Genomic DNA, 14,974 nt, shown 5'->3' on the forward strand with positions numbered 1-14,974 from the left:
ATAGCATCACGTACCCACTATAGCAGCACTTACCTACTATATGGCCTGCAGGAGATTTGGTGGTGGGCTGGTAGATTGGATATCCTGGTTACAAAGAAAAACGTATGATCAATTTCAACACCATGAATATCTTCAGTGTCATGAGTGCATTGCTCTACTCCAGTAATGTTGCAATCTACATTACATGACCAAAAGTATGTGGACCCCTGTTTGTCGAACATCTCATTCCAAAATCATGGGCATTAATATGTAGTTGGTCCCCCTTTTGCTGCTATAATGGCCTCTTCTAGGAAGGCTTTGAAATAGATGTTGGAACATTGCTGCGGGGACTTGCTTCCATTCAGCCACAAGAGTATTCGAGAGGTCGGGCACTGATGTTGGGCGATTAGGCCTTGCTTGCAGTCGGCGTTCCAATTCATCCCTAAATGTCTTCGATGAGGTTAAGGTCAGGGCTCTGTGCAGGCCAGTCAAGTTCTTCCACACCGATCTCGACAAACCATTTCTGTATGGATCTAGCTTTGTGCACGGAGGCATTGTAACGCTGAAAGAGGAAAGGGCCTTCCCCAAATTGTTACCACAAAGTTGGAAGCACAGAATCATCTAGAATGTCATTGCATGCTGTAGTATTAAGATTTTCCTTCACTGGAACTAAGGGGCCTAAACCAAACCATGAAAAACAGCCTATGATCATTATTCCTCCTCCACCAGACTTTACAATTGGCCCTATGCCTAGTGGCAGTTAGCGTTCTCCTGGTATCCGTCAAACCCATATGTGTCATTTGTCTGCAAGATGGTGAAGCGTGATTAATCACTCCAGAGAACGCGTCCAATGGCGGAGTCTAAATGCGGTGAGCTTTACACCACTCCAGCTGACCCTTGGCACTGTGCATTGTGATCTTAGGCTTGTGTGTGGCTGCTCGGCCATGGAAACCCATTTCATGAAGCTCCGGACTAACAGTTATTTTGCTGACCTTGCTTCCAGAGGAAGTTTGGAACTAGGTAGTGAGTGTCGCAACTGAGGACAGACTCGCTTCAGCACTCGACAGTCCTGTTCTGTGAGCTTGTGTGGCCTACCACTTTGTAGCTGAGCCGTTGTTGATCTTAGACGTTTCCAAAAGAACAGCACTTACAGTTGACCAGGGCAGCTCTAGCAGGACAGAAACTTGACGAATTGACTTGTTGGAAATGTGGAATCCTATGACGGTGCCACGTTGAAAGTCACTGAGCTCGTCAGTAAGGCCATTCTACTGTCAATGTTTGTCTATGGAGATCGCATGGTTGTGTGCTCGACTGTATACACCTCTCAGCAACGGGCGTGGCTGAAATAGCCGAATCCACTAATTTGAAGGGGTGTCCACATACTTTTTTATATATAGTGTATGTGGTACTAAGAACAAGGTAAGCGCTAGTAAGAAATACATTTCATTGAAAACCCCATGTAAATGCTAAACGGTGCAACATGATTTGAATCAGAGTGATTTTTCCCTAAAGCTCTCTTCATGAGCTTTAATTCAAAGACCAAAAAGAAAACCTCCTGGCAAATAGAGATGGCATCAATGGATAGCAGCCCACCCCAAACAAATAACCTTCATTACTTCCAGGGAGTTTAATTAGAGGTATGAACTGGCCTGGCGCACACCCAAAAGTTGGTAGAGGTCTACATGTTTAGACTGCTCTTGGAGCGCTCCAAGAGATAACATATATTTTTTTTTAACTGTTTTTAATAATCACATCCAGTAATACATCTCTGTCTTGTATTAATAAAATGCCAACCCTAATTATTTATTCCACATTAAATCTTCTGTTTATATGACAACGTAAAGCTAACCAACCACCTGGGTACGATTATTCACTCATTACATTTTCTGGATTAAACCTCCGGCATAAAACGTTGCCATGATAGGTTTAGTTAATGATTGATGTCTTCCATCATTAAACCAACGGGACAATCAAGATAATATACAGACCCTTCCGTTTTTACTGTGGTTGGCATGATTCAAGTATTATATGGGGTTGAGTAGGGTGGATGTGGAATGAGGCCAGGAGTCAGGAAGACATCCAGTTTCACTTTTCTATGGGATTGGATTGTTCCCGAGAACACCAGTTAAACAGATTCCAGATTTAGAATCTCAGTAAACAGTGAGGAATAAGGACTGGCGCCGATGACGAAGAGGGCCCCTTGGAGATGAACATGGCATCATTCAAATAGCAACTGTACAACATCTCTTACTCAATATGTGTCCCAATATGAAGTACTCCTATCATGGATCCTTTCAGAAAATAGACATTTTGTGAGAGTTTGGCAGGCATACTGTAATGCTGATCTATTCTTCTAAACACATTGTGCGTGACACATGATGATTGCTGTGGCAAGTCAGTGTGGAGAGACGCCCTAAAATAAGGGCTTGTCAGTCATTGCTCTTGGTCTGACACCAGAAGAAGAACAAGGAATGCTCTAAATACAGACTGTTGACACATGACCTTGTGCATCATCACGAACTGCCACAATATCTAATGGTATATGGCCAGAATATGTGACAACAACTCAACCTAAAGACAGACAAGGTGTGGTATGTCTGTGTTGACATGCTATGACAGAATGAGGTGAGCGTGGTAAAGGATTGATATTTCAATTTCTCTGCAGGTACGTTGTAGCAGTAATGCAGCTCCACGGAAAACATATCCTGCATATTTCTGGGCACGTTGGAGGAGCAATCTTGGCAAGTCTCTCTAAGTGTCTGAAACTCTTTTTGACAAGCACACAAAGGAAAACGACCCAAAACATTAAATAATTCAACATAAATTTGATCATGTTGCAATGAACAGCATATGTAGGAATGAGGTCAATTTGCATTCTTCAGATCCCAACTCTTCAATACACTCGTGGGTCTTACTATAGTCATGCTTCCCCTGAGGTAAAATGCAGGACTGGGTCCAAATGTACACCGAGCAAGGGCCTGGCACTCTTCTATCGCTTCTTACTTGTTATTCATTCATTTGTTTGTTCATTTCTCTGGGTACAACAGATTTCCTATGCCAAATAATCGATTTACACAAGTAATATGGAGATCATCTCAGAAATGAGGAAAGGTTACATACTGATGCACTGTGGGTAGCCGAAGTAGCTGTCTGCACAGCGTTCACAGTTGTTTCCGGTGAATTCTGGCCGGCAGTGGCAACGTCCTGTCCCCATATCACAACCAGCAGTAGTCCTGGCATCACACCTGCAGGCTGTACACGCACACACGCACGCAAACAGAAATGTGCCCACACACATACGCAAACACACCAAAATACTGCTCTTGAGACATACAACAACAATCAAAGAAAATGATGATGGAACTAACCAGCTTTTACTGTCTGTGTTTTCCCAAGTCAACACCTTCCGCTGTTAAGCTTACTTCATTTAATTTGTAGCTTCTTTGGTCTCTCCAAAGCCCTGAGGGCAACCATTTTCATTTAATCCACACTCAAAGCACAAACACAACCGGCAGCTATTTACAGTGCGTTATTGTACAATCCAGGTGTGCAAAACTCTTAAGAGATTTACCCAGAAAGACCAAATGTGATTCTGACATGTATTGACTCAAGGGGTGTGAATACTTATGTAAATTAGACATTTCTACATGACATTTTCAGTAAATTTGCACAAATTTCCAAAAACATGTTTTCACTTTGTCATTATGGGTTATTGTGTGTAGATGGTTGAACATTTTCTTTATATTTAATCCCTTTTGAATTCAGACTGTAACACAACAAAATGTGGAATAAGTCAAGAATTCAGACTGTAACACAACAAAATGTGGAATAAGTCAAGGCGTATTCCACTTTCTGAAGGCACAGTATGTGGCGAGGAGGACCAACGACGTACCACGCTAGCAATGTAAACAAGTGTGGCGCCGAATTTAGCAACAGTACAAGTGGCTAGAGCTAGTGGTTGGTGCCACTCTGTATACAAACGACACCGAAGTCTCTGGGGTCAAGTCTCTTTTCCATTTTGGTCTCACGTATTATCCCTAGGTCAGAAAGCAAGCTACAGCAGCTCTTTACTAAACATTAGTACCCCAACTATTTGATATACTGCACGACAAAACGCTGCACATGTAGGCCTACAATTCTGCCAGTAACCATACTGTTTGGTAACATATACAGTGCCTTGCGAAAGTATTCGGCCCCCTTGAACTTTGCGACCTTTTGCCACATTTCAGGCTTCAAACATAAAGATATAAAACTGTATTTTTTTGTGAAGAATCAACAACAAGTGGGACACAATCATGAAGTGGAACGACATTTATTGGATATTTCAAACTTTTTTAACAAATCAAAAACTGAAAAATTGGGCGTGCAAAATTATTCAGCCCCTTTACTTTCAGTGCAGCAAACTCTCTCCAGAAGTTCAGTGAGGATCTCTGAATGATCCAATGTTGACCTAAATGACTAATGATGATAAATACAATCCACCTGTGTGTAATCAAGTCTCCGTATAAATGCACCTGCACTGTGATAGTCTCAGAGGTCCGTTAAAAGCGCAGAGAGCATCATGAAGAACAAGGAACACACCAGGCAGGTCCGAGATACTGTTGTGAAGAAGTTTAAAGCCGGATTTGGATACAAAAAGATTTCCCAAGCTTTAAACATCCCAAGGAGCACTGTGCAAGCGATAATATTGAAATGGAAGGAGTATCAGACCACTGCAAATCTACCAAGACCTGGCTGTCTCTCTAAACTTTCAGCTCATACAAGGAGAAGACTGATCAGAGATGCAGCCAAGAGGCCCATGATCACTCTGGATGAACTGCAGAGATCTACAGCTGAGGTGGGAGACTCTGTCCATAGGACAACAATCAGTCGTATATTGCACAAATCTGGCCTTTATGGAAGAGTGGCAAGAAGAAAGCCATTTCTTAAAGATATCCATTAAAAGTGTAGTTTAAAGTTTGCCACAAGCCACCTGGGAGACACACCAAACATGTGGAAGAAGGTGCTCTGGTCAGATAAAACCAAAATTGAACTTTTTGGAAACAATGCAAAACGTTATGTTTGGCGTAAAAGCAACACAGCTGAACACACCATCCCCACTGTCAAACATGGTGGTGGCAGCATCATGGTTTGGGCCTGCTTTTCTTCAGCAGGGACAGGGAAGATGGTTAAAATTGATGGGAAGATGGATGGAGTCAAATACAGGACCATTCTGGAAGAATGATGGAAACCTGATGGAGTTTGCAAAAGACCTGAGACTGGGACGGAGATTTGTCTTCCGACAAGACAATGATCCAAAACATAAAGCAAAATCTACAATGGAATGGTTCAATAATAAACATATCCAGGTGTTAGAATGGCCAAGTCAAAGTCCAGACCTGAATCAAATCGAGAATCTGTGGAAAGAACTGAAAACTGCTGTTCACAAATGCTCTCCATCCAACCTCACTGAGCTCGAGCTGTTTTGCAAGGAGGAATGGGAAAAAATGTCAGTCTCTCGATGTGCAAAACTGATAGAGACATACCCCAAGCGACTTACAGCTGTAATCGCAGCAAAAGGTGGCGCTACAAAGTATTAACTTAAGGGGGCTGAATAATTTTGCACACCCAATTTTTCAGTTTTTGATTTGTTAAAAAAGTTTGAAATATCCAATAAATGTCGTTCCACTTCATGATTGTGTCCCACTTGTTGTTGATTCTTCACAAAAAAATACAGTTTTATATCTTTATGTTTGAAGCCTGAAATGTGGCAAAAGGTCGCAAAGTTCAAGGGGGCCGAATACTTTCGCAAGGCACTGTAACTAAAGATGATATTTTCACATCATAAAAAATATATTGTCATCATTAGAAGGCACTTTAGGAACAAAGCTAGACACTAAGGCCATGGGAGAAAGGAGAAACTGAGAAAGACAGTTTGAAGAAGAGAAGAAAGGGACTAGCTCACGTATGCATCCAGTGTGAGACTCTGGAGGTGATCCATGGGGTCTGTAGAATCCATCCGCACAAAGCTCACAGTTCGCTCCCGCTGTGTTGTGCTAGTGAGAGGGGAACACACAATGGAGTGACTGGGTCAGAGGGACACTATGTTTTGGTTGCCTAGTGGCAACTAAGGTTCCTCTCAGGCAAGAAGACAAACTGCAAAACGGGTGTTTTCTAAAAACCTATAGATAAATGTTTTTTGTTTTATCAAACACACCTTCCTGTTGCTAATCCATCTGCTTGTGGTACCACCAGTACCTTATCCTCTTTCACACTGAGCATGCCGTTTAGAAAGATGGCTTTTTCAACATGCTTCCTAAAAGGGTATTTTAGTCCAAAAGGATAACAGTGCATCTCATAATTGGTGTTGAGGAAAAGTACTTTGCCTTGGGAGATTTAGTCAAAATGAACTGGCTGACATCTTGTTTGATTTGGAACACATGCCAAGCCCTGCACGGAGAGGGATATCTCTGCATGCCAATTGCACAAGGAGTTTAATACAGAGAATATCCACCATTTGTACATTGACTTGGACCTGAAGTGAAATTTCCATTACAGACCTCCATGTCTGCTCCTAGATCTGGGTCATGTTTATTAGGGCACACCGTAGCAAAACGTCTTGCGATGGCAAACGAAAACAAGTGTTTCGTATTGGACAAGTTCAGGTAGTACCTCCTAGTTTCACTCCATTCGCTTCTGTTTTGTGCCTACTGAACACTACCCTTATTCTAGTGTAGACATGCTCCCACATACATGCTATACATACCATACATAATGTCAAATTACAATGATTCATGTCACACATAAAATCCGAAATGTAGATGATGAACAGTCTTGGTGCTTGTCACACACACACACACACACACACACACACACACACACACACACACACACACCCCGTTCGGACTTGTAACGGGCTTCATACCTGGCAGTTGATGCACACTCCTCCGCCGTCGTACCTGCCGAATGTGTCTAAACTTGCTCTCCTCTGCTCCACCTCTGGGTCGTAATAACACTCAGTGGCATGTGAATGGCACTGGCAGGCTGTGGGAGAAATCCCCGAAACAGTCAGAGAGTAAACACACACATGAAGCAGAGGCGCGCGCACACACACACACACACAAACAACGAAACGGAGACAGGTAAGAGCAAGTTCTGTATTTTATATCTTACAGTGTATCTACTTACTATCCCTTCCCAAAGGAGAGTGGTGTGACTATAAAGTCACTGGAAAGGCTCTCAGTATTCAGTCAACCCTAACAGGACAGTACATCCTCTACTTCCTCCTCCTCAATCTGCCTCGTTAATGTTTCTGAATGGTCAGGGTGCGTGTTCTAAGACGTGACTGCACTGATTGGATTACAGACTTCTCCACTCTTTCCATCTCTCTCTCTCTTGTTCTGCGGTTGTAGAGTTGCAGGGTCCAGTTTCACCATCTCCGACTCTGGGCTCGGGAGGGAGGGAGAATCTTGTCAACAGGCCAGGGCAATTAGGAACCAGCTGGCATTGGGACTGACTGAGTGGCTGTGTAGAGGACAGCAGTATTGGCGCTGGGCTAGCTACAGTAGACTGCATGCAGTGCAGTACATCACACACATACCACATGAGTAATTCTCTTAACAGTTTGCTTCGGCGTCTTCCTAGTTCCAACACCATATCAGGGCATTAAGCACTGAAGCTAATGTGGTAGAGGAGGTGGTGGGAGAACCGTAATGAAGGCATTCTGGGGCTGTACTTTCTCGCGCAGTGTCATTGAAACACATTCATGACAAAGGAGAAAGCAGAGAACAGTTATACCCTTTTCCATGGTCGCAACTTTCATGTCCCCCCACATTCTGAAATTGCATTTGTGATACAAAACGAGGCAACGTGGTGCATTAGGACCATGCGGACGTCTCCCGAGCGGTCAGGTAGGCTGTTTGGAGAGTTTATCCGACTAGATTAAAAAAATATATTAAAAAATTATGTCCCCGCCACTTCAAAAACCAAAGTTGCCCCCCCCCCCCCCCTGCCCTTTTCACAGTCTCATGCCAACCCCCGACCATGCTGTGCTTGGTTTGGAACACGTTGGCACAAAGCAAAGAGAGGAAGGCGAGGGTGGCCAAGAGAGGAGGGTGGAGTGTGGTACTCACGTTGGCACTCGTTGGGACTGTCTGTCGAAGCAGCACGCCATGGCTTCTGGTTGAACCCTGGACAGCAGCGGTCACATGACTCACCACAGGTGTTGTGTTTGCACTCGCACTGCAGCCTAAAGACAGGAGGAGTAAAGAGACTGGGTTTCCTGCATCATTCTTTCATGTTTGCGACTTTCAATTGAAGAAAGGGAGTAGCCTACAGTATATCATCAATAAGAAGCATCGTGTGACTGCTCACTCAAGACTCAAAAACATATCTAGATCCATTTCAGATGGACCTTGATGCAAGGTGTAAAACAGTAAAGTCCCTTCCAAAGTGAATGAAGCCACTATGGTTAGATCAATCATTCACTGTCAAACTGTAGTATGATGTCATCGACCCTTATTGTTTTTCATTGCCCATAGAATACATCAACTCTATAAGGACATCATCTTGGCCGCTTGCCAATGGTTTACATCACAATCACAATCACTACTAATCAGGATTACTAAAATAACATGGTGCCTTTCACAATGGCAATGCCAGGAAACAAACAGATGAAGTCATTTCCTTTCTATCAAATCCAGAGCTATCTTTTCAACCTCAGACACAGACGCTATCACTGTGCTCTTAAGTTAAAACAACACTTTTTTCAGTTAACCTCATCCTCCATATGCTTTACAACCCGGTAACCACAGCACATCCATTCACCACTGTAAATGACAAATAAACTAAAGTCATAATTTGTCATACTGAACTACTCAATGAATCCTCTGTTTTTGTTTTGGGGAACTTTTACACACATAATTAAAGCCCATGTCCAATTGGCTACAGTATGAATGAATGAAAGATAACGGATTCAACTGTAAGTATAAACAACAACAGACAAGAATATGTTTCTGGAGAATGAAACAGTAAACAAAGAAGCAGGTAAAAACAAGTATGAAAGCATTAAAGCAGTTAAAACAAGTATGAAAGCATTAAAGCAGTTAAAACAAGTATGAAAGCATTAAAGCAGTTAAAACAAGTATGAAAGCATTAAAGCAGTTAAAACAAGTATGAATGCATTAAAGCAGTTAAAACAAGTATGAAAGCATTAAAGCAGGTAAAAACAAGTATGAAAGCATTAAAGCAGTTAAAACAAGTATGAAAGCATTAAAGCAGTTAAAACAAGTATGAAAGCATTAAAGCAGTTAAAACAAGTATGAAAGCATTAAAGCAGTTAAAACAAGTATGAAAGCATCAAAGCAGGTAAAAACAAGTATGAAAGCAGTAAACTACTCACCGATTGGGTTTGCCTTGGTTACGCCCCCCACACACCTCGGCGTGGCCGTGACAAACGCAACGTCCCCCGACACTGATGTCTTTGATGCTGTAGTAATACTGGCAACAACGCAGAGGGAACAACAGCGTCAGAACACTGTAGCAAGACCAACAACCATCTGCTCTATCCGAAACACCTCATATCAAACTCACCTAAACAAACCCAGACATTGTCTGCCAATGCAGCCGAGGTGAGTTCCATTGGGTTCTTTGGTTTGAGTCAGAGCCTAGGCCACAGACACTCACTAGCATAATTGAAGCTGGAGTTACACAGGTGTGCCTATCTTATACGGTATATCAACGGCAGGTAGCCTACAGTATATGGCGGCACGTTGTCTATCGGTTAAGAGCATTGGGCCAGTAACCAAAAGGTTGCTGGTTTGAATCCCCGAGCCGGCAAGGTGGAAGAATCTGCAAGGCAGATTGAGCAAGGCAGTTAACCCTTAACAAGAACGGTTCCCTGGGCGATGACGTGGATATTGATTAAAGCAACGCCCTGCACGTCTCTGGTTCAGAGGGGTTGGGTTAAATGCGGAAGACACATTTCAGTTGAATGCATTCAGTTGTGCAACTGACTAGGTATCCCCTTCCCCACTGTTTCAGCCAGCTTCTACAGGCGTGCGCCTGTCTGTCTGCGCGTGTGTGTGTGTGTGTCGTCCCACACTGGGCTGTGTTACTGGAAGCGTGTTCCTGCAGCACCAGGGAGCTGTCTGGACCAGTCTTCACATTCTCTCTCAGTGTGTGTAGGGAATTACCCTGGTGAAGACTGGACAGACACCTCTGGCAGGGAGCCCCGACCAGGAGGAAGGAATGTGCAGCGAGAGAGAAATCAGGTCAGTGTGTTTGTGTCAGCAGAAAGGTGCTGAGAGGGGCTACATCTTGTCACATTTGGCAATGAGGCAGAAGGTAGGCTAAACAGAACAGGTTGGTGTGAGACCATGTCATTGTGGGTTTGTGCTCTGTGAATGACGCATTCCTGGTTGCCCCTGAGGGGGGTGGTAAAGTTGAAGTAAATTGAATTGACCTGAACTGTAATGAAATTAACTGAATTGGGTGCCTTTTGTGTGACTCACCCTGCGTGTGACAGTGGGGTCCCTCTGGGCCTTGGTAATTAGGTGCCCCAACAGAGTGCTGGTCCTGAGGAAGTGCAGGCGGATGTTGGTGGCCTTGGTGAAATCTCTCAGCACCGGAGAATAGGTGAAGTTCTTAGAGCCCGGGCGACCGTTGACCAGGGACACCACAATCTGGACAACAACAACATTACTCAGACACAAATGTCACCATCACTCTAGAAGTAGTAGTCTTTTGGCACATTTTACAGGATTCAACATAGTGACAACCTTATGTTCCCATTCAGTGAGTTTCTCACCTCTCCATTCTCCAATGGAACGATCTTAGAGTACTCTGTGGTGCAGATCTGGTCATCATCTCGGACTACGCGTCCATTTGGTTCTTTGCCAAACCTCTCAATGCACTCCCTTTTAGAATCTGAAAAGAACAAACAGAATGACATGTCAACCACTTTATAAGGGGCCAACCGTAAAGCTATGTTTCTAAGAGACTTCATTCAAATTCTTCTGATTATTTCCATTACTGTAGCCCCCTGGCCCTTTGTAGCGCTCTGTTGTAGCAGTACATAACAATGCTTCATCAATGTCTTGGTGTCCTCTTTTACCCTGTTCACATGTCTCACTAAATCACAATTTGAACCTGTGCCCTATCGATGCATGTGGCTACAGAGGCGTCTCCCAACCTTGCTGTCATGGTAAGTACAGTAACCTCTTTTCAAAATCAGATTTGGCAAAACAATTGTTTAAGCATCCTTTACAAGCTTCTACTGACTGCTGATTTCCACATGTGGATACTAGGTTATCTGACCTATTCCCACCCTGTCCACTGATAAGACAATCTGATCTCCTTTATCGACAAGACAGCAACAACTTGGTGTGGAAACTGCATGAAGACCTCAAGCATAATATACACACCACTGTTCAAAAGTTTGGGGTCACTTAGAAATGTCCTTGTTTTCCATGAAAACATACATGAGATGAGTTGCAAAATGAATAGGACATATAGTCAAGACGTGAACAAGGTTCTAAATAATGAAATAATAATTGTGTCCTCTAAACTTCGCTTTCGTCAAAAAAAATCCTCCCTTTGCAGAAATTACAGCCTTGCAGACCTTTGGCATTCTAGTTGTCAATTTGTTGAGGTAATCTGAAGAGATTTCACTCCATGCTTCCTGAAGCACCTCCCACAAGTTGGATTGGCTTGATGGGCACTTCTTATGTACCATACGGTCAAGCTGCTCCCACAACAGCTCAATAGAGTTGGGATCTGGTGACTGTGCTGGCCACTCTATTATAGACAAAATACCTGCTGACTGCTTCTTCCCTAAATAGTTCTTGCATAGTTTGGAGGTGTACTTTGGGTTATTGTCCTGGTGTGGGAGGAAATTGGCTCCAATTAAGTGCCGTCCACAGGGTATGGCATGGTGTTGCAAAATGGAGTTATAGCCTTCCTTCTTCAAGATACCCTTTACCCTGTTCAAATCTCCCACTTTACCCCCACCAAAGCACCCCCAGACCATCACATTGCCTCCACCATGCTTGACAAATGGCATCAAGCACTCCTCCAGCATCTTTTCATTTTTTCTGCGTCTAACTAATGTTCTTCTTTGTGATCCGAACCCCTCAAACTTAGAATCGTCTGTCCATAACACTTTTTTCCAATCTTCCTCTGTCCAGTGTCTGTGTTCTTTTGCCCATCTTAATATTTTCTTTTTACTGGCCAGAAGCTAGAAGCCCAGCATCCCGGAGTCGCCTCTTCACTGTTGACGTTGAGACTGGTGTTTAGCGGGTACTATTAAATGAAGCTGCCAGTTGAGGACTTGTGAGGCATCTGTTTCTCAAACATGACACTCTAATGTACTTGTCCTCTTGCTCAGTTGTGCACCGGGGCCTCCCACTCCTCTTTCTATTCTGGTTAGGGCTAGTTTTCGCTGTTCTGTGAAGGGAGTAGTACACAGCGCTGTACGAGATCATCAGTTTCTTGCCAATTTCTCACAAGGAATAGCCCTCATTTATCAGAACAAGAATAGACTGACGAGTTTCAGAAGAAAGTACTTTGTTTCTGGCCATTTTGAGCCTGTAATCGAACCCACAAATGCTGATGCTCCAGATACTCAACTTGTCTTAAGGCCAGTTTTATTGCCTCTTAAATCAGGACAACAGTTTTCAGCTGTGCTAACATAGTTGCAAAAGGGTGTTCTAATGATGAATTAGCTAATCCAAGTTTAGCCTTTTAAAAGGCTAACACAACGTGCCATTGGAACACAGGAGTGATGGTTGCTGATAATGGGCCTATGTAGATATTCCATTTAAAAAATCTGCTGTTTCCAGCTACTATAGTCATTTACTACATTAACAATGTCTACACTGTATTTCTGATGATTGTTATGTTATTTAAATGGACAACAAAGTGTGCTTTTCTAAGTGACCCCAAACTTTTGAATGGTAGTGTATAATACATGCAATCCGGTTTATCCCTCTTTGACATTGAGCAGTATTACAAAACACTGACTGAGTTATACCCGGAAAAGTAAAAAATATTGGTGCCATTTGTTTGAAAATTAATATACTGAATACCAAGAATCAAAGACCATAAAATATTGAGAGCCAGGAATGTATACATTTTCCAGAGACACATTAAGAGAGAGAGTTCAAGAGATCGAGAGACTGAGAGATTTAGGAGAAGACAAAGAAAAGCCTCAACTGAAATTCAAAAGGAGATCTAAGGCACAGCTGTTTCTGCTGGAAAGGTGCCTCACAGGGACTGAGCATGTCTTCACTGTAAGAGCAGGCTGGTCTATTGGGAGGTACAGTATATTGGAGAGGGCAGGCCTACTGACTGGATCATAAGTTATTTATAAACCAAGCTCTTTGCACTTATGGTAAGTATTAGGATTACAGTATTGGAGAACAGCACATGTCATTGGACTTCACAAATCCTTTTCACTTCGAAGGTATTTTATCACAATCTATAATGTTTGTCAATTCCCTCTAGGCTGCATTAAGCAGCAACACAATCTCGACATGTACCGGACGACAGGTTAACTCTTATATCAACACAGTTTTCAACTGTTTCAACAGTTTTCAAGTCCTGCAAAAGCTGACTACCAGACCCAACCAAGAACCTTGAGAAGCACCAGCACAACAGACGTGTGAATGGGAAAATAAAACAGTCATACTTACGAGCAAAGTACTGCCATGGAGCATACGTTTTCCCATGGTCCAGGGAGCGCTCCAGGACCCATAGGTCAGGTCGAGGGGCGTTGGCAAACTTGATGAGGATGTAGGCCACATGGAAGAGCTGAAAACAATATTAGCACAAAGAGCAGATCAGTGTGAAACAGAGGGCTACAAACAACCATATTGTTAATGGATTCTGGCATTAGATGTGGTTGGTACAAAACGCTGTGGTTTCCTGGGCCTTGGTCCACTAACCACAGCTCAGACCTGGCAGAAGGCTGAGCCTCAGCCACAGACAATACTCCATTTCCTTTTACGTGAAGGCCGGAGCACAATCACGTCAACAACAATAATCTACTCTACTGTACCTCCGGCAAAAATACAAAGATGCAAAATGCAACAATGGATATTGGCCGGAATTGGAACGTGCTGTCGTACACATCAATCCAGAGCATCCCAAACATGCTCAATGGGTGACATCTGGTGAGTATGCGGGCTGGGAAATGTTCAGCTTCCAGGAATTGTGTACAGATCCTTGCGACATGGGACTGTGCATTATCATAATGAAACATGAGGTGACGGCTGCGGATGAATGACACGACAACAGGCCTCAGGAACTCATCACGGTATCTTTGTGTATTCAAATTTCCATTGACAAAATGCAATTGTGTTCATTGTCCGTAGCTTATGCCTGCCCATACCATAACCCCACTGCCACCATGGGGCACTCTGTTTACAACATTAACATCAGCAAACTGCTCACCCACACGACGCCATACACGCTGTCTGCCATCTGCCCAGTACAGTTCAAACCGGGATTCGTCCGTGAAGAACATATTTCTCTAGCCAGTGGCGATGAAAGGTGAGCATTTTCTCACTGAAGTCGGTTACGACGCCAAACTGCAGATGAGGATGACGAGCATGCAGATTGGCTTCCCTGAGACGGTTTATGACTGGTTATTTTGTGCAGAAATTCTTTGTGGAAACCCACAGTTTCTTCAGCTGTCCGGGGTGGCTGGTCTCAGACAATCCCGTAGGTAAAGAATCCTGATGTGGAGGTCCTGGGCTTGCGTGGTTACACGTGGTCTATGATTGTGAGGCCGTTGGAAATACTGTTAAATTCTCTAAAATGACGTTGGAAGCGGCTTTTTGTAGAGAAATTAACATTAAATCCTCTAGCAACAGCTCTGGTGGACATGCCTGTAGTCAGCATGCCAATTGCACGCTCCCTCAAAACTTGAGACATCTGTGACATTGTGTTGTGTGACAAAACTGCACATTTTAGAGTGGCCTTTTATAGTCCCCAGCACAAGGAGCACCTGTGTAAT

The 14,974-nt window shown here is 43.4% G+C and overlaps 1 protein-coding gene across 7 annotated transcripts in view; it reads right to left on the reverse strand.

The window, feature by feature from the left end:
• The window catches only part of LOC110508648 (laminin subunit alpha-3), a 109,062-nt gene that overhangs the window by 62,745 nt on the left and 31,343 nt on the right, over nt 1–14,974 (reverse strand). For 4 of the 7 annotated variants that reach the window (XM_021589329.3, XM_021589328.3, XM_090225545.1 and 1 more), the window contains exons 3-11: nt 13,650–13,767; nt 10,766–10,884; nt 10,470–10,640; nt 9,359–9,456; nt 8,091–8,206; nt 6,884–7,002; nt 5,924–6,014; nt 3,100–3,231; nt 34–84 (exon numbers count right to left, since the gene is read on the reverse strand). In XM_021589329.3, coding sequence (XP_021445004.3) covers nt 34–84; nt 3,100–3,231; nt 5,924–6,014; nt 6,884–7,002; nt 8,091–8,206; nt 9,359–9,456; nt 10,470–10,640; nt 10,766–10,884; nt 13,650–13,767 — 1,015 coding nt within the window. The remainder of the gene's footprint in view (nt 1–33; nt 85–3,099; nt 3,232–5,923; nt 6,015–6,883; nt 7,003–8,090; nt 8,207–9,358; nt 9,457–10,469; nt 10,641–10,765; nt 10,885–13,649; nt 13,768–14,974) is intronic. The other 3 variants (XM_090225544.1, XM_021589330.3, XM_090225546.1) reach the window with 1 other exon arrangement.

Source organism: Oncorhynchus mykiss, chromosome 28, assembly GCF_057628025.1.
Source record: "Oncorhynchus mykiss isolate SJ-2025 chromosome 28, ASM5762802v1, whole genome shotgun sequence".
NCBI lineage: Eukaryota > Metazoa > Chordata > Actinopteri > Salmoniformes > Salmonidae > Oncorhynchus > Oncorhynchus mykiss.